The following is a 23,010-nucleotide window of genomic DNA, read 5'->3' as shown; positions in this document are numbered from 1 at the left end:
CTATTCCCTGTAATAACTGTTTATACTTAATCTAGCGCGTACCTCACTCTACCGTGGCTATTCCTCCTAGCTCTAGCACCACTAACTACTGTTCATACTTAATCTAGCGCATACCTCACATCTTCTTCTCTACTATTCCCTGTAACAACTGTTCATACTTAATCTAGCGCATACTTCAACCTCTACCCTGACTAGGCACCACTAACACCTGTTCATACTTAATCTAGCGCATACCTCACATCTTCTTCTCTACTATTCCCTGTAATAACTGTTCATACTTAATCTAGCGCATACTTCACACCTTCTTCTCCACTATTCCCTGTAATAACTGTTTATACTTAATCTAGCGCGTACCTCACTCCTCTTCTCTACCCTGACCAGACTAGTCCCTCTAGCTCTAGCTCCACTAACTACTGTTCATACTTAATCTAGCGCATACTTCACACATTCTTCTCCACTATTCCCTATAACTACTGTTCATACTTAATCTAGCGCATACTTCACACATTCTTCTCCACTATTCCCTGTAATAACTGTTCATACTTAATCTAGCGCATACTTCACACCTTCTTCTGTACCCTGACCAGACTAGTCCCTCTAGCTCTAGCTCCTGTTCATGCTTTATCTAGCACGTACCTCAACCATCTTCTCTACTATTCCTCTTAGCACCACTAACACCTGTTCATACTTAATCTAGCGCATACTTCACACCTTCTTCTCTACCCTGACTATTCCTCCTTCTTTCCTTGACTTAATTTCACTTGTACTGGCATTCTATTGCATGTGAGCAGTGCTGTTTGCTGCACTAACATGCCCTTCTCGCTGTTCCTTTTTTTTAAAAAAGTCTCTTTGAATACAAGTGTGAACTAAATGACTAAATGTAAATGTTTGGATCCTTGTTTGGATTTGGGAAACAACTTCCGCAAAATTTCAAGTAAAAGCTGCTCGCCCGATTAGACCCCTGTCTCTTTTACCTGCCTGGTGTGGCTACAGGTTGGATAAATAAAGGCCTAAATGGAAGCCTATCGTTAGTTGTTTAGCTTTGATAAGCTAAGATATTCAATATCTTAAAACCCGCTAGATTGTCTGTCTAAGCCAGTTCTATGGTGTAGACTGCGCACGCTAACACTTGGATTAGATTGCACTGATAAAGGCTGTGATGGTGAAAACTGGAGTTCTGAATTTTTCGATATGGACTATGCCTATTCTATCTCTAACATCATTCACTTCATATTAATAAAATAAATAAATATTTTATCTAGTCATGAGAATAAGTTGACGGTAAGTCTATACTTGTTCATTTAATACTGGCATCAAAACAAAAAGTTTCACTAACATTCTTCTTTTCTAAATTCGTTTCTTTCAATAGCCTACCACCATGGCGGCAAAAACAATAAGTATGATTTGAAATATAAGCTGGCTGTTGTCAAATGTGCCGAAACAAAATTTCGGGAAAAATTGTAGGCCTCATGTACAGTATATGTTTCATTCGTTCCTCATGCTGTGTCATAAGTCCAGTCCCACTTTTGCTTGAATAATTATGATCAGCGAAGCACAGGCTATCATTATTATACTGTATGTTACCTAAATGTTATATGTTCCCATAAATGTTCATAGCTACACATACCTTGTTGAAGCAACACATATGACACTATTATGGACCGGTGTTGCCTGTAGGCAACATAGCCTATTTTGCCTTGTTGTAATAAAATGAGGCATCCTTTAAATAAGTAAATACCACTTTAAGAACTGGACAACTCAATACTAACCAATGGAAATGCAGAATAATGGTCACATGACTCACAGGCTGCTAGTTTGACCCTTCTTACCATGGAGGTATTATAAGAACTGGAGAAAGTGAACAAGTCCAGCCCCCATTCATTTCAATGGGAATGCTAGTGAAAAATGCCAAAATTGAACGATTTTTTCAGGCTTCAACATGGCGTTTCAAGGGGCTTGTTTCCGGTGCCGTTTTGCTTAGCCAATTAAGTGGCAGGTTACTGATTGACGTAAGGTACAGAAGGAGAGCTCGTGCCCACACTAAGCTCGTGCATGAGCTGAGAGTGGAACAGCCACCAATCAGCATCTGATCAGCATGAGGAGAAACGGCACCGGACATGATGTATTCTGGAAAATGGCGACGAGGAAGTGCCTTGCTAATCGGCGAAGCTAATCAGTCAAATCCTGACCCCCTGCTTCTTACAGCACATGCACACGTTTGGCTGGGTGTCATATTTTCACCCTAGAAAAGTGTGAATTTCACTAATTTCCCTCAGGTTTGCATCCTTCAAAAAAAAATGACAGCCTTCATTGACAAGCATTGATGTATTTTCAAAAAGTTGTATGTATATAAAATAATGTATATTTTAGAAAATAGCAAAAATCTGCATGTTGCCCACAGGCAACATTGTACCGTAATGGAATCACAGTAGGCCATACTTTATATAATTGAGGGGTTGGAGGGTGTTTTTTACTCATTGTAACACTCATTTTCTACTTTTATATTCAATAAATAGTCACTTAAAATAATATTCATGATTATTTGAACATATTTTGGTTTGATTATGATAGTGTTCCACCGTGGTACAATGTTGCCTGTGGGCAACGGGTGAAAATGATATACTTTTGCAAAAAATAGATAATATTATGGTGTAAACTACTACATAATTTGCTTTCTATGCAATGCTTTCTATGTCTCTGGCTATATAAAAATATGTTCGAAACAAATATTCCTTATTTTTTTGTATAAGAAAACATACATAGTTTAACCTTTTCCATTTTGGTACAATGTTGCCTACAGGCAACATTTTTATAAAAAATAAAATAACAAAAATATCTTTTTAAATTTTCACTAATTATGTTAAAGTGACTATCTCTAAGCAGGAAAAACATTCCAAAAAAAATCTTGCCCCCTCAGATCATAATGCGTACCATAGAGGGTTAAAGAGATCATTAAAGAGAGATTTTAGAAAAGAGAGGGCTTATTTCCTGAGAATAGACTTTGAATGCATTGCACTTTTAAACCTTTATTGCTTGTGTTATTTTGCCTTGCTAATTTCTTGATATACGTCTGCAGTTTGATACAACATGTGTAACCCTTCACATAATCGTGATTCATTAAATTACTAGATTCAATAATTCACTTTATTTTCTTCAAATAATTATGATTTACAGCTCATGGAATTCAAAAATCTCAAATGAAGAATACCAAAACAAGAATTCATGATACGGAAATGTCAACCTGAAACAAGCTCTAATCAGCTATGCCAGGCAGTGGACTTTTAAATATTTCATTTTTACCTCAGCCAAGGAGGTTATGTTTTCATCGGGGACCGTATGTTTGTTTGTCTGTCTGTCTGTCTGTCTGTCTGTCTGTTAGCAAGATAACTCAAAAAGTGATGGATGGATTTTTCAGAACATTTTCAGGGAAGGTCAGACATGACCCAAGGAAGAAACTATTACATTTTGGGAGTGATCTGTAACACCGTCGGGATTCCGGAGCTGTTTATGTGTTTCGCTTAGTGGTATAATGGTATGGCCACGTGGTGGCGATCGGAATAGTTTAGGTTCAAATGTATGACAATCTAGGAAGAACGATACAGGCGAAGGTCTGCGCTCTCTGAGTGCTTTTCTAGTTTTCAAATGCATCTGTACTTCTCAGATACGGTACAATTTATTCTCAATTAAATATACAGTTTACATGACTTGTAAATCATAGCATTCACATTTTACAAAGCATCCTGATTGTAGCACACACTGCTTCATTTGCCTTGTGCCAGCAATGTTTCTGTCAGTTACACTGGTTTAGCACTGTTTCCGTCAGTTACACTGGTTAACTTAGCACTGCCTGTTTGGGTCTTCAACATGATGTTGATATGATATGATGTGTTTGATTGATTGATGGATTGATTGAAACATATGATTGATTGATGTGATTATTGATATTTCATACATACTGTACATGCTCAGACTGTTAGCATAATCTTGTTCTTGTTACTCAGGTTGCCTTGGACAGCTGAATGGTGAGTATAGGAACACACAGACACACACACACACACACACAGGCAGAGAGAGAGAGAGAGAGAGAGAGAGAGAAAGAGAGAAAGAGAGAGAGAGTCAATAATGGGGCTGGTGAATGAGCACACATACAATCCCACGGAGTGCAATTTCCTCAAGCATTACTATAATAAGACTATTTTTAATCAATTACCAGAGATAAATGATGGTGTCAGACTATTTTTAATCAACTACCAGAGATAGATGATGGTGTCAGACTATTTTTAATCAACTACCGGAGATAAATGATGGTGTCAGACTATTTTTAATCAACTACCAGAGATAAATGATGGTGTCAGACTATTTTTAATCAACTACCAGAGATAGATGATGGTGTCAGACTATTTTTAATCAACTACCAAAGATAAATGATGGTGTCAGACTATTTTTAATCAACTACCAGATATAAATAATGAAGTGAGACTATTTGTTATCAACTAACCAGATACAGTATAAATGATGAAGTGAGATTATTTTTAAGAGATGATTATGAATACTGCACGCTTTTGCTCGACTGGTGTTGTTCTACACAGGGCCTGATGAAACATCAGTAACCCATCTGTGGTCAATTACTTAAGATATCAATTACTTTACTTGTAGTACATGCATATTACTTAGATACAGTACTTCTTACTGATATGTCACTGATATGTTATAAATATATTCCCAATAATTTCCCAATTGCTTAAACACAATTTTGCAAACTACATGTAGGCTGTTTATCAAAATCCTTAACACAATTAACAAAACCACACACACAAACTGCTTTTGCACTAATAGTCCAAGAGCATTAGCTCAAAATAGAGTCAAACCCGGAACAAATTAGTAACAAGCTGAATTTTTCAGGATATGTTCAGAATACCTTTAGGAATAACATACTAAAAGTCCCCGTGAATCCCCCTTGTGCTCTCTGAGATATTCAAGATGGCGTCCAAAATGGCCGTAATTTGGGGATTTTTCCGTATTTAAAACCTAATACAAATGCAATTAAAAGGTCAAAATATATGTTTTATAGGGCAAGTAAGTCAAGTTCATCATCAGTTTCTTGAATGGAGACATTTCATAATAATACAGTTACCTCCATAAGTATTGGAACACATGCTACAGTTGACTGTATAAAATCGTCTTTTGGAAATTGATCTTAATGCCTTAAATGGAAAAAATGAGGATATATCCAACCTTTAAGGACATCAATTTTGTTTGTGAATAAGTACCATAATGGTTTTATTTCAGTTAAACTATTAGCTGGTTTCATTCTCATTGAGCTCAATGCAATTCAAACCAGCTAATAGGCTAACTGAAATAAAATGCTAATTGCAAGCAATTGACTTTGAATTGAGACGGGCGACTAAAGCAACAAAAGCGACCAGCGGCAAAATTTGGGCGACTAGAGCGACTAAAAAGAGTTAAAAGTAGGGATGTAATGATACACTCAATCCACGATACGATAGGCTACACGATATTATGGTCACGATACAATACAATTTTATATATTATTGTTATTATTATTATTATTATTATTATTATTATTATTATTATTATAAGCTATATAAAATTAGCCTGGCACGCCCTCCCAGTGACGTAACACCTTCGCCGTTGCTGTCGCTGGTCTGGTCAACTGCTAATCGGGAAGGATTCCTGAATTCCCCAAATCTGCGGAACTGCCCCCTTTGGTCGAGAACCAATCAGCTTTGAGCAGCTCCCAACGGCTCTGGGTAGAGGCGTGTTCAAGGCAGAGGAAAGAGTGTTGTTATTGGTTTAAACTCGGCAAACCGCTTTGACATCGACCAGTAGCAAATCGAGGCACTTAAAGGAGGCGGGTCAACCAAGCGCTTGGAGAAACCGTGTAGCACAGGCTCTTGGTCAGACTAAAGTCTCGCAGAGCCTTTCAAGTCGATGGCAATCAGGCTAATATAAAATAGCAGATTATCTTAAATTTTCTAACAAAAATTGAGTTAAGAGAATTTAAATTGAAGGTTAAAATCTCTCATGTCATGAGCAACTTCATAATTATTATGTAGCAGCTGCATTTTACAGCTACAAAAGCGATCTTGCAACTTTGGTAGCTCTTGGTGTGAACGCACAGTTAGACAAACAATCAGACAACAATTTTCCCTCTATAACCTTTGTAATATAATAGCACATATATTATAATGCTGACCTCATATAGCATATAATATTATACTTGTACATAACGTCCTAAACATCAAGTAATAAAGCCATTTCATAAACATACAGTATACGAGAGGTATTCATTATGCAAATAATGACTTTTTTTGTCATTTCAATCCTTGATTGTAATTTCTTCTTGGAAACCTACACACATTTACAGTACTGTGAACATTCTTAAATGTGAACTTGTGAAGTCCTGAGCTCAGTAGTTCACATATAAATTGTCACGGTCACAGTCTATAGATATTAGATTTTTGACATCAGAGTCATTCAGCGACAGCGATGGAGTCATGCATTATCTGTAAGGAGTTATGCACGGATTATGTGCAATTTGGATGCAAAGGAAGGCCAACTCTGTCATCTTTACTACATGATGAAGAAACTGAAGAATCAAGACCAGTTTCTGATGATGAGGATGATGACTGAAGTGATGTACAGTCCCCTCCGACCATAAGTATTGGAACACATGCTAAGTTGACTATTTAAAATCATCTTTTGAGAATTTATCTTAGTGCCTTAAATGAAAAAAATGAGGAAATATCTTTCTGAATGAATAATGTATTGTAAATAAATAAATGTTTTCCTTAAAATACAGGGGTCATAAGTATTGGAACGCCTATGTTAACCCTATGTGTTAAAATTCCCATAGAGGCAGGATGATTTTTTATTCATTTATTTATTTTAAATAAATGGATCCATCCAGGACACTATGCACCCTGATAAAAACCCCTTGGCCTTTGGAATCAAAATAACTAATAATAAGAGATTAGCATGGTTTTATTTCAGTTAGCCTATTAGCTGCTTTGAATTGCATTGAGCTCAATGAGAATGAAACCAGCTAATAGGCTAACTGAAATAAAAACCATTATGATATATAATAATTCACAAACAAAATTGATGTCCTTAAAGGTTGGATATATCCTCATTTTTTTTCATTTAAGGCATTAAGATTAATTTCCAAAAGACGATTTTATACAGTCAACTTTAGCATGTGTTCCAATACTTATGGAGGTAACTGTATTACTATGAAATGTCTTGATTCAATAAACTAATGATGAAATTGACTTACTTGCCCTATAAAACATATATTTTGACCTTTTAATTGCATTTGTATCAGGTTTTAAGCCTGAAATACGGAAAAATCCCCAAATTACGGCCATTTTGGACGCCATCTTGAATATCTCAGAGAGCACAAGGGGGATTCACGGGGACTTTTAGTATGTTATTCCTAAAGGTATTCTGAACATATCCTGAAAAATTCAGCTTGTTACTAATTTGTTCCGGGTTTGACCCTATTACTACTGGACTATAAATGGTACCCATGTCATTCATATTACCAGATTTTTGTCTAACCAACTACACACTGCTGGGCATAATGAAAAGCACAAACACACATGTATATCATATACAAACAAATATACTGCCCATGCACTTACATGCTGTCAAAATGAACCATCTCTTCCCCAGTATGTGGTCGACCTCCCCTCAACACCAGGATAGCTGGGGGCCAGGATGCTCCAGCAGGGAGCTGGCCATGGCAGGCCAGTCTGCACGCCTCTTTTCCTGGGTTCAGCTTCTTCCTCTGTGGAGGATCCCTCATCAATGAGCAGTGGGTGCTCTCAGCTGCACACTGTTTTAACAGGTAACCACAGCTGCCACTCAAACAGAAGCACAGGGACATGTCAAAAAGATATGTTAAATCAAGACAGAAAAATACCAATACCCTACATGGAACTACAGGTTTCACACAAATAGAACCACAGTGGAATCTTAAGAGAAGATGTACAGTATGTCACATGAATTACATAGAAAAGTAAAACACACAAAGGTAACTAGAGATTTCTCAAAAAAACAAAACATAGGAAAATCTTATATTTATAACATTGACCAAAAAAAGACAAAGGTGAATCATCGTACAGACAGAAACATTGGAGATGTTTAAAAATCTTAAGTATGATTCTAGTGAAGGCATAAAAAAAATCCACAAAATGAGAATCAACATAAAGCAACATGAAGCACTTTTCCGCTTTTGCAAGCACACTATTTGTTTTTTCAGATAATAAAGATGTCCACAGACAAGGTGGAGTATGTTGCATATTTTTAAGACAGTATGATGTATTGCAACATCAAAGCAAGTCAAATTTGTAGTTTCTTATGCCTCATTCCATCAATCTACAGAACCGCTACCTTATCTGGTAAACTTACATAGTGCGGTTATGGCCGATAGAGGGCCGCAAAGTAAATATAGGAGTGCAATTTACCCTGTTACAAGTTGCTTTAAAGCAACACCAAAATCATTTCAGTGTTCATCGACTCGTAACAGGGTGAATGGCACTTCTGTATTTACTATGAACGGGACAGAATAAACTGGCAGATAGGTGGGAGCGGACAATTTACACTGTTTTGTCTGTGAATACCACCACGCACACCTTTAGAAATAGGAGTCCAGCAGGCAGTGTGAAAACTGTACACAGAAATCTTATCATGCCAGTGGATTTCTTGCCGCTCCCCGAAGCTGATGAGGATGATGACCATCTGTCATGTTCTGGTGGCAGTCTTAGTGAGGCTGTCCAGTAAGGATGAAACCACTGTTGACAGGACAGTTAGTTTGCTGGTCTGTCAGGTAGCTCTGACATCACTGCCTGAAAACTAGCAAATTTGTCTGCCAGTGCATTAAGTAAATTCGTCCTGAAAACTAGCAAATTTGTCTGCCAGTAAGCTGAGTAAATTTGTTTTCTCAACTAAAGCCTGATGCTGAGGTGTGCTGGGTTTGCTTTTTTTTCTGTTTTCCTCCTGCCAGTATATCTGCAAGTGATCTCGAGGTGTATCTGGGTCGGCAGAACCAGGAGGGCAGTAACCCAAACGAAGTGAAAAGGACGGTGAGCCAGATCATCAATCATCCCAGTTTCAACACTTTCACCTTTGACAACGACATCGCTCTGCTTCATCTCAGTGCTCCAGTCACCTTCACCGACTACATCAGGCCTGTGTGTCTGGCTGCCAGTGGGAGTGTTTTCCTCAACGGTGTTGACAGCTGGGTCACTGGCTGGGGAAATACTGCTGTTGGAGGTAAGGCCAAATGTCTCAGGTCAACACGGACATTAATGTCATGCTCATAGACATCTATTTTCTGCTCTAACCCATTTGACCACACACACCCATCTCCTGGATCCACACTTAAAGGTGACATAGAATGGAAATCATTTTTTTTCTTGGTTTTCATGAATTATGAGAGGTTGTGCATAAACAAAGAGCTATCATGAACATGGGGCATGGTTGTGCCCTCCTTCATATGAAAATCTTGAACTTAGAAATAGACACTAAAAAATGGGCGATTCAGCAAAACTGCTTGCTTGTGATGTCAGACATCGCAAAGCCATTGAAGTTCAATTGGGGTTGCCAAAGAGGGCGCCATTTAGTCAAACAGACCATTTCAATACCCAGCCTAAATATATGGTTTTAAATAGTCTTGTAAAATTGCAATTGAGTTTATGTTTTAAAATCAAAGTTGAATATATACTATTTTAACATCAGAGAACACAAGACAGATAGGCAGGCAGACACAAGTCACATGTGTAATTCTGGCAGGAAATCATACTGGTATACCAGTGTTTGATAGTACCTGGTAATCAGTTTCGCAATCTCAAGGCTCTCTATCTTGGCGATTTAAAACATATTGCTCAATGCTCAGTGGCGAAAAGCTTAAATAGGCTACATTCAGGGGTGTGTACAGTCCACATTCGGGGTGATCTTGCTATCAAACGCTGGGCGCTTGCTGCAAAGAAGGTTGTTCTTATATTTTCTTATCACACGGCTCTTCATAATGCTGTAGAATGGTCTTTTCACTTGAATGGGCCTTCCCAACATTCGGAGGTCTGACATTTCTCGATAACAGACCGTTGCTAAGTATAACAGACCGCTGTCAAGGACAATGAGTTTTGTGCTTTTAATTCAAGTCTGTCATATCAATCCGTAGAATCAATTCGAGACCGCAATTCCATCTGAAGCACAGAAATGTCTCGCGAGATCTCACACGGAAGCACGGGACCTATTCCTACAGGTAGTCAAAATCGCATTTTTAAACCACTAACATTGCTCAAAACAGCGCCAAACCTCGTCAGAAGCTTGCTCTAGGTGTCTACACATAAAACGAAGCACCAACAACTTGGCTCATGAACCCGACGTTTATAAAAGAAGACTGTTATGAATATAACCCCTTCCAGCTCCTCACGAAGGAAAGTCCACGACCTCTCGTGTGAGATCTCGCGAGACATGTCTGTGCTTCAGATGGGGTGTTGCGGTCTCGAATTGATTCTACGTGTATACTGACTATTCCAAAGTTTACAGACTGATTGGTGCTTCGTTTTATGTGTAGACACCTAGAGCAAGCTACTGATGAGGTTTGGCGCTGTTTTGAGCACTGTTAGTGGTTTAAAAATGCGATTTTGAAAGCGTGTGGCTCCAATCCCCATCCACACCCACTGTTTGCGATTTTGGGCTGTCGGTCCTGCCCGTGCTAGCTCTGTACTGCGTGATGAGCGAAAATGACTTCCTCCACGGCTTAGTTGATGTATTTTCATTCAGAAAATAGCTTTATTTTCAATTTCCGCCAAACTTACACTTTAACATAATGGTGACTGACATGCGACCAGAAGTTGCGACGGTAACGCATCCTGTTATTTGAAAACAAGAAGATGGTTCGTTTAGCGTCATCCTATTGCGTGGAGAGGGAAGGTTACGCATCCTGCTACTTGAAAACAAGAAGATGATTCGTTTAGCGTTATCCTATTGCGGGGAGGGAATTTGAAAGACAACTGTTAATCCCACCCCTCCGATTGAGCCCTGTCTACGGTGAGTGTCCAGACCCTACATCTTGATGTGGGTCTGGCTTGTCAGGCTACATTTCAATAGGACTAGGTTCACAATTTCAAACAGATCGTCCCACATTAATCGTCGATTAATTATGCCCATCCCTAAAGCAAATCAACAAATCAATTTGACTAAGAGTGTGCTGTTGTTGGGAAATGCTCTCTCTCCCAGTCCTGAGTATGTTGTAGTTGGGTAATGCTCTCTCTCCCAGTCCTGAGTGTGCTGTCTCCTTGTCACCCCCAGTACCTCTTCCATCTCCTAAGACCTTAAAGGAAGTGGAAGTGCCTGTGGTTGAGAACACCCCGTGTCAGTCTTTGTATCAAGTCGTGCCCTTCACAATCACAGACAACATGATGTGTGCTGGGGAACCTGCAGAAGGCAGAGATTCATGTGAGGTAACACAAATATTCATCTTATTGTCATAGAACTGAGAGTGAGAGATCAGCCAAATGATTGTACAAAGAAAAGAATGACACAAGAAATAATTCCATTTACAACAATAAAAACAAAATTTTCTGTGTACTAGATCATGGGGTTCTGTGATGACCATAATGTTAATCTAAACCTTCTTCGATTTGCTTTTAAAAAGTGTAAATGCTTTTTCAGTTAAGACCGAAGTATTTATTTTCATGCTGATCTAGGGACGTTTGGATTTTGTTTTCAGGGAGACTCAGGAGGTCCACTGGTGAGCAAACAGGACTCTGTGTGGGTGCAGTCTGGTATTGTTGCTTTAGAGGGTTGTACACAATCCAGTCGTCCTGGAGTCTACACCAGGGTGTCCCGTTACGAGAGCTGGATCAACTCTGAGATTAGCACCAATCAACCAGGCTTCGTCCAGTTCACAGAAACAACAGGTCAGCAAAACAAATCTATTTGGGGTTCATTGGGGGCAGCATTGCATGTGTTTACCCCTAATATATGCTGCCTAGCTATAGCTGTTACATGTGATTTTGTGTTTTGCTATAGCATCTACCTTTAGCTGTTAGCATGAGATCATGTGCTGTGTCACCCACATTAAGCTGTTAGCACGAGTTTCCCAGTTTAAATGTGCAGATGTTGCTTAATGGACCAGGGCACCTTTACTTCTGCAGCTGTTGGCAAGTAATGCTCCTTGTGTGTTCTAACCGTCTTCTCCTACAGGTATATTGAAGAAATTCAATTACTTAAATAATACCGGTGAAGAAACAGTTAGTAAAAATATGTCCCCAGTAAAATATATCTTTTTGGAAAACTTTAAGAAGTGCAGGGGGGGTTACATGCAAGGCAGTACATCTTAGCCTGGCTACGCCCTCCTACATAATTCCGCTCAATTTTTATTTCCCTTCAGTATGTCTGAAGGGTCCAAAGTCCGGCAAATGGTGACCATGACATAGTGCAGGCCATCTGGAGGGTTTATGGGTAAGCCCCACTGATCTATAAAGAATACCTGGACAGACTATCTCATTGTTGCTGCCCCATCAACAATGAAGCCAATGGAACTGTCCCAAGTGGTCCCAACATGGCGGCGTGGTGTTCCAATTCCATTGTTGCAGAACGGCAACATTCTTTTACTGTCTATGCATTCTACTGGCAAGTGGTCCCAACATGGCCGCCGCGCTGAGGCTTCAGGTTTATGACGTAGATGCACTATCCAGGTATTCTTTATAGATCAGTGGTAAGCCCAAGTAGACGATCTGCGTCCAAGGACACCACTCACTACCAGCTGTGGTACTCACTGCCGGGTCCCAGGGGCACTCTGGTCTCAGGGCCTTCTCTCCCCCTCCTTTACTCCCTGCAGTACTGGCCAAGGTACTGATATTTGAAGCCAGGGTGTTGCTTGTAGCCCCATGCAGATTGGTCACATCAATCATGGAAGTCGAATTTGATCTCAATGCTGCTTCCCAGGTTGATGGAACCAGTTTTCATATGACATCTCTGAGGTTCTAGCAGTCACTCCAGTCCTCTTAGAGAAAGTTCTAAAGGAACTTCTAAGTTCTGAAGGATATGTAGCTGCAGTATCTGACTGCCACAACCTTGTGGGGGGCCTGTCAGTTGGATCTCAGACTCTGTGTGATTCCTCAAAGGGGCCTGGAAGCTGTTCCCATCACAGCCCTGGTTGGTCCCTGTATGGTCATCACTTCAGCAAGCCATGTACAGTACTTGAGTTGCAGGCATTGACCGGGTTTCCCAAAATTGTTAAGAAGCTCTTAAGTGCTAAGAACTTCTTAGGAGCGTTGTAAGAATGTTCTAAGAACGCTCCTAAGAAGTTCTTAGGACTTAAGAGCTTCTTAACGATTTTGGGAAACCCGGCCATTGTCAGTGCATCCCTCATACCTTGCGCTGGGTGAGGGAACAAACTTCTTGCCGAACCCAGCTTTCCTACCAAAGGTCCTTCCACAGACTTTTGTGTCAAGGCCACTTACTATAGACTCCTTTGACCAACTTCTGCATGAGTCTACGGAGAGTGCTAGATTACGCTATATATGCCTTGTTTGTGCAGTGAGGTCATACATTGACTGTACCCAGATTTTCAGGCAAACAGACCAGCTGTTTGTTTGTGATAGGGGGTCAATGTGTGGCCAAGCAGTGGCCATCAAAACAGCGGTGAATACATAATAGATACCTAGGCTCTGTTCGAAACGGGAAAAACTGCTGCCTTCTAAGATATCTAACTAGAGAGCAAGGCAGCAAGTGCCGTTCAAAATGGAAAATAGTTTTTCGCTGCCTTCTAAGATATCTTAGATTTCCTGAATAACGGTCAATTTTGAAGGCAGCATCGATGTACACTTCAAGCTGCCTTCTACCAACTGCCTTCAACTAGGTGAGCATTCATTGAATACATGCTTGCGTGTGTGCGTTTGCGCGACAGAAACTGAAACTACTCAGTGGCAAGCTCTGCTTCAAACTGTTGGAAGGCTATTTAATTATTTAAGGACGAATTTAATAGAGCAACGTGGATTCTTGCAACTTTCATAGAAACAGAGCAGAGACTGTATAATGCACTGTTCAGCATTATTTTTTAGTCAAATTTGAAAATGACATGGTCAAGAGACATAGCCGTAACGTAGCTCCACAACTCCAAATAGGTGGACGATCAGGCGCGTCAAAACCAAGTGTTGGGAGCTGTTCAGACTGAGACACATCTGTCCATATCTGATATGATTGGATATGAAACCACCTCCTCAATGTGGTTTGGATCCGTTTTGCAAAAATCAGATTTCATGTGATCTGTCACTTTTCGATTCCAATCTGGATAGGCTAAAAATTCTATTTTGGCTGGCAGTCTGAATGCAGCCTTACAGTGTTGACCAGTACTGTGTTGTGTTGACCATTATGAAATGGAATGAAGGGTTAATCAGTGGGCTTGCTGCAAGGCAAGCCCATCTATTGGTCTTCTTTGACCGTTTTTTGAGAATGCCTCTTCTCCTAGAGCGTTTGAGCTATCGGCGCGGTTCAAACGCTAAAAAATCAGGCTCGATCTGGTGTAGGTTGCTTGTTAATGTCAGATGGCTGCCGGTTGTCGTTTTTCCGGTATTCCCGTTTTTAGACCCTTGTAGTTCCGCCATGCTCCACTAGAGGCGTTTCTCCATTTAATTGAATGGGGGACTGTTCAAGCGTTTACATCACTGCCCCCTGGTGAGCAAGCCCCGCTCTTGCAGCTCCTCCACGGGGATGCACATTTCTAGTTAGACTTTAATAGATTTTAATAGATAAGCAGTTTTGCAATGCAGTAACTTTCTGGAATACCTCCCAGGACCTGCTACAACAACTGTCACCCTTATCGCAACCACCACCACACTACCAACAACAACAACACCAACAATGGCCATGCCTGCAACAACAGCAACAACAACAACGGCCATGCCTGCAACCACCGCAACAAAAACAGCAACAACAACAGCCATGCCTGCAACCACTACCACCACCACACTAACAACAACAACAGCCATGCCTGCAACCACCACCACCACACAAACAACAACAACACCAACAATAGCCATATCTGCAACCACCGCAACAACAACAGCCATTTCTGCAACCACCACCACACCACCAACAACAACAGCCATACCTGCAACCACCACCACACCAGCAACAGCAGCAGCCATGCCTACAACCACTACCACCACCACACCAACACTAACCACAGCCATGCCTACAACCAACACTACACCAACAACAACAACAACACCAACAACGGACATGCCGGCAACCACCGCAACAAAAACAGCAACAACAGCCATACCTGCAACCACCACCACACCACCACCACCAACAACAACAACAACAACGGCCATGCCTGCAACCACCACCACACCAACATCAACAACAGCCATACCTGCAACCACCACCACCACACCACCAACAACAACAGCCATGCTTGCAACCACCACCACACCAACAACAACAACAACAACAACAACAAATGCCATGCCTACAACAACTGCAACAACAACAACGGCCATGCCTGCAACCACCACCACACTACCAACAACAACAACACCAACAATGGCCATGCCTGCAACAACAGCAACAACAACAACAGCCATGCCTGCAACCACCACCACACTAACAACAACAGCCATGCCTGCAACGACTACCACCACCACACTAACAACAACAGCCATGCCTGCAACCACCACCACCACACCACCACCAACAACACCAACAATAGCCATATCTGCAACCACCGCAACAACAACAGCCATACCTGCAACCACCACCACACCACCAACAACAGCCATGCTTGCAACCACCACCACACCAACAACAACAACACCAACAACGGCCATGCCTACAACAACTGCAACAACAACAACAGCCATGCCTGCAACCACCACCACTAAATATAGTAAATTCACCGCCACCACCACTAAATATAGTAAATTCAAAAACATCTACTGAGGGTTTATGGATATTTAATTTTGTTTTCTAGTAAACCTGAAAATACTGCCAATACCCATACCAATTTGATTATTGCCTCATTTTTAAGAATAAAATGTCATATAAATCAGGCTTATAATAATGAATCAACAAACCCCTCTGTAGAAGTCTTCACAATATACCTAGGAATAAAACAGGAAAGATTGGTGTATGTAGGTGATACAGAAGTGGAGTTTTTGAGCTTGGAGTGTGAGAAAAAACTCATTTTGAGAAAACCGTTGTAAGCCTAGACTCGCCTTTGAACTTTCGCGATTGGTTGCTAATCCAAAGGAAATGTCCATATTTAGATTGACTAGTGTCATGCAGGAGAATCAGGACTTTCCAACAGTGTCACACATGATATGCTTCGGATCACAGGAGTGGTAGTACATGACACTTAAGAATGGGAACTTTTGGTAAATTCTGGAGAAATATATAGGCGGGAGTAGACTAACTGTCATAAAATAAACACCTAAATGTGCAAATCGGTCTATGATGTTGTAGTAGTAGTGAAAGATAGATACCTAATGTGTCTTGTCGCACTTTCACATCAATTCAGGGAAATCGTCTAGGCTTCGAGCTAATAGACAGTAATGCCAGTGATCGAACTGTCAGTCCTGAGAACCTTTGATAAAATAAAAGCTTTGTTTATATCATGCCTCAATCAATCATATCCAATTAGAGTAAGGGCAAGGCCAAGGCAGAATGCAGTGATGGCAAATTGAATCAAGGCTGTAAGGGCAGATACTGCACTCTGCCTTGGTATCACTGTACTTTTCTATACAAACCGCAAACTAGAAATGTACATTTATTTAAAAAATGTAGGTAGCACTATGAAATTCTAACAGATGGAAGAGCAGATCCTTATTTATGCACAATTTATTTTTTGAAAAAGTGCAAATACTGCTCTTAGCCTTTGTAGCCCTTTGGTTATTGTCCTTGCTATGATTCCCCCCCTTAGGACTTAAGCTGCGTTCAGACTGCAGACAAATTTGGTTAACATTTGATTTGTAGGGCTGACTGTCCACAATGTTTTTAGCAAGTGTCCAAATACTTGCTACTTCAATGTGATTAAACATACAACTAGGTGAGCGTTCATTGAATTCATGCTTGTGTGTGCGCGTGTGCGCGACAGAAACTGAAACTATTTGGTGGCAAGCTCCGCTTCAAACTGTTGGAAGGCTATTTAATTATTTAACTACATTTACTAGAACAATCTGTCACTGTTCGATTCCAATCTCGATGGGCTAAAAATTCGATTTGGGCTGGCAGTCTGAATGCAGCCTTACAGTGTTGACCAGTACTGTGATGTGTTGACCATTATGAAATGGAATGAAGGGTTAATTAGATTTTATTAGATAAGCAGTTTTTGCAGTGCAGTAAACTCACTTTCTGGAATACCCCCCAGGACCTGCTACAACAACTGCTACCCTTATCACCACACCACCACCTACAACAACAGCCATGCCTGCAACCACCGCAACAACAACACCACCAACAACAACAACAGCCATGCCTGCAACCACCGCAACAACAACACCACCAACAACACCAACAACAGCCATGCCTGCAACCACTGCAACAACAACACCACCACCAACAATAGCAGCCATGCCTGCAACCACCGCAACAACAACACCACCAACAACACCAACAACGGCCATGCCTGCAACCACCACAACAACCGCAGCAACAACAGACATACCTGCAACCACTACCACCCCCCAGGACCTACTACAACTATCCCCTATCACCACCACACCACCAACAACAACAACAACAACAATGGCCATCCCTGCAACAACTGCAACAACAATAACAGCCAAACCTGCAACCACCACCACACCACCACTAACAACAACAGCCAAACCTACAACCACCACCACCACCACACTACCAACATCAACAACAGCCATACCTGCAACCACCACCACACCAACAACACCAACAACGGACATGCCTGCAACAACAGCAACATCAACAACAGCCATACCTGCAACCACCACCACACCACCAACAACAACAACAGCCAAACCTACTACCACCACCACCACACCAACATTAACAACAGACATGCCTGCAACCACCATCACCACACAAACATCAACAACAGCCATACCTGCAACCACCACCACACCACCAACAATAACAGCCATGCCTGCAACCACCGCAACAACAACACCACCAACAACACCAACAACGGCCATGCCTGCAACCACCACAACAACCGCAGCAACAACAGCCATACCTGCAACCACTACCACCCCCCAGGACCTACTACAACTATCCCCTATCACCACCACACCACCAACAACCACAACAACAACAACAACAACAATGGCCATCCCTGCAACAACTGCAACAACAACAGCAACAACAATAACAACAGCCATACCTGCAACCACCACCACACCACCAACAACAACAGCCATACCTGCAACCACTATCACCACACAAACATCAACAACAGCCATACCTGCAACCACCATCACCACACAAACATCAACAACAGCCAAACCTACAACCACCACCACCACACCAACATCAACAACAGCCATACCTGCAACCACCATCACCACACAAACATCAACAACAGCCAAACCTACAACCACCACCACCACACCAACATCAACAACAGCCATACCTGCAACCACCATCACCACACAAACATCAACAACAGCCAAACCTACAACCACCACCACCACCACACTATCAACAACAACAACAGCCATACCTGCAACCACCACCACACCAACATCAACAACAGCCATACCTACAACCACCACCACCACACTACCAACAACAACAGCCCTTGCTGCAACCACCTCAACAACAGCAACAACAGCCATGACTACAATCACCACCACCACACCACCAACAACACTAACAACAACAACAGCCAAGCCTGCAACCACCATCACGACACCACCAACAACAGCAACAACAACAGCCATGCCTGCAACCACCACTACACCACCACCACCAACAACAACACATTCAGGTTTGTCCACTCAAGTAGAAAACCCAGTGGGTGCTGCTTCAATATTAATATCCTGTTGACTTAAGCAGGTGTCAATGTAGCTTTAGCATATCTTACAAAAAAGCATATATAAATATATATTTTTTTTTATTAAGATCAACAAATCTATGGCATTGTTTTAGTATGAATAAATTTACACAGCAATCTCTCAAAATTATTTTGACTTAATTTAAGAAGCCATTGACTTATCGAGGCATATTTGCTCAAAACAGTAGCAACAAAATTTGGTTGTTTTAAGGCCAAATTGATGGACACACTGGCAGCCAAATTTGCTTGTTTTTAGGATAACTTCTCTAAAGATAAGTCAAACTCTTCTTAACTGAAGTCAAGTGATTTTCCCAGAAAGCGCTAGGTAAGTCTCTGCATATTGAAAACAGTACCAACAACATTTTTTGATATTGATATATGAGTAATATTACTTAGTTAGATTGTTATCAGGTAAGTAGTTTTTGCAGTGTCTTCACTTTCTACTTCTTTGAAGAATTTGACTCTGCAGTCAATCCTTGACTTTGAGAAACACACCCAGGATTAATAACACACTACCATTTACCAATACTTGGGTTATAATCACTATGATGTTTATAATATGATGTGAACAGATACAAAACAGTTGAAGATTATTAGGCCAGAATTGTGTTTTTACTTTCAATCATGTTTTTTTATGAGTTGATTTTGACACAACACATTCCATTACACACACACACACACACACACACACACACACACACACACACACACACAAATTACACACACACACAATACACACATGTATACCATAGACACACACATACACATACTATCCATGCACTTACATGCTGTCAAAATGAACCATGGCCTCTCTCCCCCAGTATGTGGTCGGCCTCCCCTCAACAGCAGGATAGCTGGGGGCCAGGATGCTCCAGCAGGGAGCTGGCCATGGCAGGCCAGTCTGCACGCCTCTTTTGTTGGGTTCAGCTTCTTCCTCTGTGGAGGATCCCTCATCAATGAGCAGTGGGTGCTCTCAGCTGCACACTGTTTTAACAGGTAACCACAACTGCCACTCAAACAGAAGCACAAGGACATGTCAAAAAGACATGTTAAATCAAGATAGAAAAATCCCAATACCCAACATGGAACTACAGGTTTCACACAAATAGAATCACAGTGGAATCTAAAGAGAAGATGTATGTCACATGAATTACATAGAAAAGTAAAACACACAAAGGTAACTAGAGGTTTCTCACAAATAAACCTAGGAAAATCTGAAGATGAATTTATATAACATTAGCAAAAAAAAAAAAGAAAAAGAGGTGAATCTTCATTCAGACAGAAAATTGAAAAACTGTAAGAATCGAGTGTGATTCTAGTGAAGACATGGAAAAAATCAAAGATAGTGAGAATCTTAAAACAACACGAGTTTTTTTGTACCTTAAAATAATGTTAATAATGTTTCCAAAATCATTTCAGTGTTCATCAACTCGTAACAGGGTGAAAGACACCTCTGTATTTACTTTGCGGCCCTCTATCAGCTATAACCACTTGATGTAAGTTTACCAGATCAGTTAGCAGATCTGTAGATCGATGGATAAGAAACCTGACAAAGATATTTGACGTATTTTGATGTTGCAATACATCATACTTTAATAAAACCATTGAAAAAAAATGAAAAATAAATAAATACTCATTTTCCACCTCCAAAAAGTGCTATAAGACCAGCCGAAAATTAAACCTGGCATTTTTCTATGCTGATTTGACATGGAACTACAGTCTCATCTGGTGTAATTATAAAAGGAAGTGTACCATGGGCGCAGTGATATCTGAAAATAGTCCCCATTGGCAACAAGCAGTACTAGTGTGTGATATCACTGCGCCCATGGTACGTTTGCAACTTCCCTTGTTTATTACGCCAGATGAGAGTGTAATTCCATGTCAAATCAGCCTAGAAAAATGCCAGGTTTCGTGTTCAGTTGGTCTTATTGCACTTTCTAACTTGAGAAGAGACACGTTTTAAATGGGAAAAAATCTTAATCACTTTTAAGCATGATGCTAGCAGGCGAGAATCCAATTCAATGATCTATGCTAGGCTGAAGCTAAAATTTGTATCGCCAGACTCACAGAATGGCTGGATGAATGGGAAAAAGGTAAATATCGATTGTTTTGCTCGCGCAGAGGTGGAAAATGAGCTTATTTCAAAAAACGTCCTCAATGCAGATACTCTGTTGATGTTTAAAACTATTGGATCTACGTAGTGAAGTGAAATGAAAACTGAACGGAAGTACGTAGGAAGGCGGAGCCAGGCTAAAATGGCATGCAACTTTAAATTTAATCTAAAGCAGATTGTGAGATCAAGTCCAAAAGGTAATTTCCAGGTAGACACTCGAGAAGAGTGAAACTGTATGTGGTGACAGCACAGAGGAACAGGAGCAAAGAGGTAATGCATAAAGGCTACTATCTCAACTAAAGCCTGCTACAGCGGCCGCACCTCGGTGCTCGGGCCCTAATAATGCATGTACAATCTCAACTAAAGCCTGATGCTGAGGTGTGTTGGGTTTGCTTTTTGTTCTGTTTTCCTCCTGCCAGTATATCTGCAAGTAATCTCGAGGTGTATCTGGGTCGGCAGAACCAGGAGGGCAGTAACCCAAACGAAATGAAAAGGACGGTGAGCAGGATCATCACTCATCCCAGTTTCAACAGTTTCACCAGTGACAACGACATCGCTCTGCTTCATCTCAGTGCCCCAGTCACCTTCACTGACTACATCAGGCCTGTGTGTCTGGCTGCCAGTGGGAGTGTTTTCCTCAACGGTACTGACAGCAGGGTCACTGGTTGGGGAGACGCCGCTGATGGAAGTAAGGTCAAATGTCAACATGGGCATTAATGCTTATAGACATCTATTTCCTGTATCTTCAATGATCTTCTATAGCAAGTTTAGCAGCAAAATACATTTTCTGTCATCTCTTATCGGGGTTTTTCGAAATCCCGGAAGTACTTTTTCAACCGTGTGTGCCTAATATAACACAACAGAATTTGAATTTCACTGTGAAACTTGCTATAGAAGATCGTTGAAGAGTAACCACTCGGTGAGCTGCACATTTTAAAAAACGAACGTTTAGGGGTGTTTTAAGGACAGAATAAACCATGCAAAAAGCGAGCAATGTTAAAGCCATACAGAACTCCATTCTAAAGCTGCCAAATTCCACAAACAGGCTCAATCGTCAAAATTTCGGTGTCTAACACTCGTTTTCATGCTAGGCAATACAGAAAACGAGCTTAAAGTGTACAATACCAAACTATTCCTTAAATAGAGCTTACCTGAGTATAGCATACACACATCTGCACTCATCTATTATTTGAACTCATTTTCAAAGTGAAATTAACTGCACCGAGATCTCAGCCAATGACAAAACAGTTCTACAAAGTTAATTACTTACACTATAGACTGACAAAGGGTTACCATCGAAGAAATAGCCTGAAAAAAAGCAACACTTACCCTAATACTGTTCGAATGACTGAATCGAAATCCCAAAGCTATTTAGCCTGCATATACAGTAAGTTGTTTGGGAATCCCAAACAACTTGTATGCAGGATAAATAGCCTTGGGATTTTGGATGCTTGTTAAGGGCTGCTTACAGCCCGTGACAGTGCATCTTTAGCTCTGCTTTACATGTATCCGTTAATCATAACAAAGATGCTCTAGCCAACATCCAAACAGGGAGGACAGGAGTTTGAGGTAAATGCAGGGGCAATTGGGGAGTTCTCTCTGGTGTTTTGTTCCAAAAAATAAAATCTACTCATCCAACTCAACCAAGTGTAATTTTTAAGTTGTTTTTTCATCCATTTTGTTTTTCCGCATGCATAATTTTTTTGTCAAGGACTCCCGGGATACTGAAAGCATCTTGCTATATACCAGGTTTTTCTTGGTCAGTGACATAATGATATTTAGAGGGTGCAAGAGAGTGATTTTTGGATCATGTGCCAGATCACACCTTCTG

The 23,010-nt window shown here is 40.8% G+C and overlaps 1 protein-coding gene across 5 annotated transcripts in view; it reads left to right on the top strand.

The window, feature by feature from the left end:
- LOC134082201 (mucin-2-like) overlaps nucleotides 1-23,010 on the top strand; it is a 99,204-nt gene that overhangs the window by 749 nt on the left and 75,445 nt on the right. For 3 of the 5 annotated variants that reach the window (XM_062537853.1, XM_062537861.1, XM_062537871.1), the window contains exons 2-10: nucleotides 4,002-4,022; nucleotides 7,696-7,870; nucleotides 9,029-9,297; nucleotides 11,341-11,492; nucleotides 11,762-11,951; nucleotides 14,831-15,928; nucleotides 17,408-19,000; nucleotides 19,888-20,062; nucleotides 21,599-21,867. In XM_062537853.1, the coding sequence (XP_062393837.1) occupies nucleotides 4,002-4,022; nucleotides 7,696-7,870; nucleotides 9,029-9,297; nucleotides 11,341-11,492; nucleotides 11,762-11,951; nucleotides 14,831-15,928; nucleotides 17,408-19,000; nucleotides 19,888-20,062; nucleotides 21,599-21,867 (3,942 nt within the window). The remainder of the gene's footprint in view (nucleotides 1-4,001; nucleotides 4,023-7,695; nucleotides 7,871-9,028; nucleotides 9,298-11,340; nucleotides 11,493-11,761; nucleotides 11,952-14,830; nucleotides 15,929-17,407; nucleotides 19,001-19,887; nucleotides 20,063-21,598; nucleotides 21,868-23,010) is intronic. The other 2 variants (XM_062537866.1, XM_062537878.1) reach the window with 2 other exon arrangements.

This window comes from Sardina pilchardus, chromosome 1, assembly GCF_963854185.1.
Source record: "Sardina pilchardus chromosome 1, fSarPil1.1, whole genome shotgun sequence".
Taxonomy (NCBI): domain Eukaryota; kingdom Metazoa; phylum Chordata; class Actinopteri; order Clupeiformes; family Clupeidae; genus Sardina; species Sardina pilchardus.
This window is presented reverse-complemented; position numbering and strand designations above follow the sequence as displayed.